The sequence below is a fragment of the Etheostoma spectabile genome, chromosome 20 (genome assembly GCF_008692095.1).
Source record: "Etheostoma spectabile isolate EspeVRDwgs_2016 chromosome 20, UIUC_Espe_1.0, whole genome shotgun sequence".
Lineage (NCBI taxonomy): Eukaryota > Metazoa > Chordata > Actinopteri > Perciformes > Percidae > Etheostoma > Etheostoma spectabile.
In genome coordinates this window covers 3,931,293-3,932,140 of record NC_045752.1, presented here as the reverse complement: position 1 = coordinate 3,932,140, position 848 = coordinate 3,931,293, and the positions used below count along the sequence as shown (strand labels likewise).

The following is an 848-nucleotide window of genomic DNA, read 5'->3' as shown; positions in this document are numbered from 1 at the left end:
CACACACACACACACACACACACACACACACACACACACACACACACACAAACAAAGTAGTTTTTACTACATGAAATTAAAATAGAAGTTAGGTACACTTCCAAACTCTGGTAATTCTAGCTCTATGAACTTTATCTAAATCTTAATCATAATGAAAAGAGTATAATAATTGTCAATACGAATTACTGTATATATGTGAATGTTCATTATAGAAGTAGTAAAGCATGTTTTTCTGTGTTGCATGGCAAGGTACTATAAGGTACTACTCATTTGATAAATGCATGTTTTTCTGTAATTGGTTTCAAGTGAGTAGAGCCACGGCATAACAATATAGTTGTTCACATACTTCAAAAGCTTGATATTAAATTTCCTAAGTGACTATAAACCAATGCATTTTATTGGTAGACAAGACTAGATCAAATAAACATGTATTGATCCCCTTCAGAAACAGTATGCAGAGTGATTGCAGTAGCCAGTAAAAGAGGGGTATATGAAAATAAAATGTACAAAGGTAGCTGTAAATACATATTTCTGTGAATTTGTCTTTCAGGTGGATGGTAACAGCACCACCCTCAGCATGAGCGTTCACTTCAAGCAGCTCAAACGTCTGGTGGAGGAGCCGACCTTCAGCCAGATCCTGATCCCGCTGCAGTCAGTCCTCATCCCTACGCTGCCCTCTACTGGCGGGGCAAACACACAGCACGACGCCTTTCCCGGACACTGGGCATACCTGGATGGCTTTGAAGACACTGTAAGAGACAGAGGCTGGGGATTTTTGTCACAAATATTTTAGTAGGAAGAAATCACGTTCATGAAACATGGTTGCAAAGTGTGTGTTTGTGTGTGTG

At 39.3% G+C, this 848-nt stretch overlaps 1 protein-coding gene across 1 annotated transcript in view; it reads left to right on the top strand.

Annotated features, from left to right (window-relative positions):
- atr (ATR checkpoint kinase) overlaps positions 1–848 on the top strand; it is a 25,946-nt gene that overhangs the window by 21,990 nt on the left and 3,108 nt on the right. The window contains exon 41 of the mRNA XM_032500215.1: positions 551–751. Within this exon, the coding sequence (XP_032356106.1) occupies positions 551–751 (201 nt within the window). The remainder of the gene's footprint in view (positions 1–550; positions 752–848) is intronic.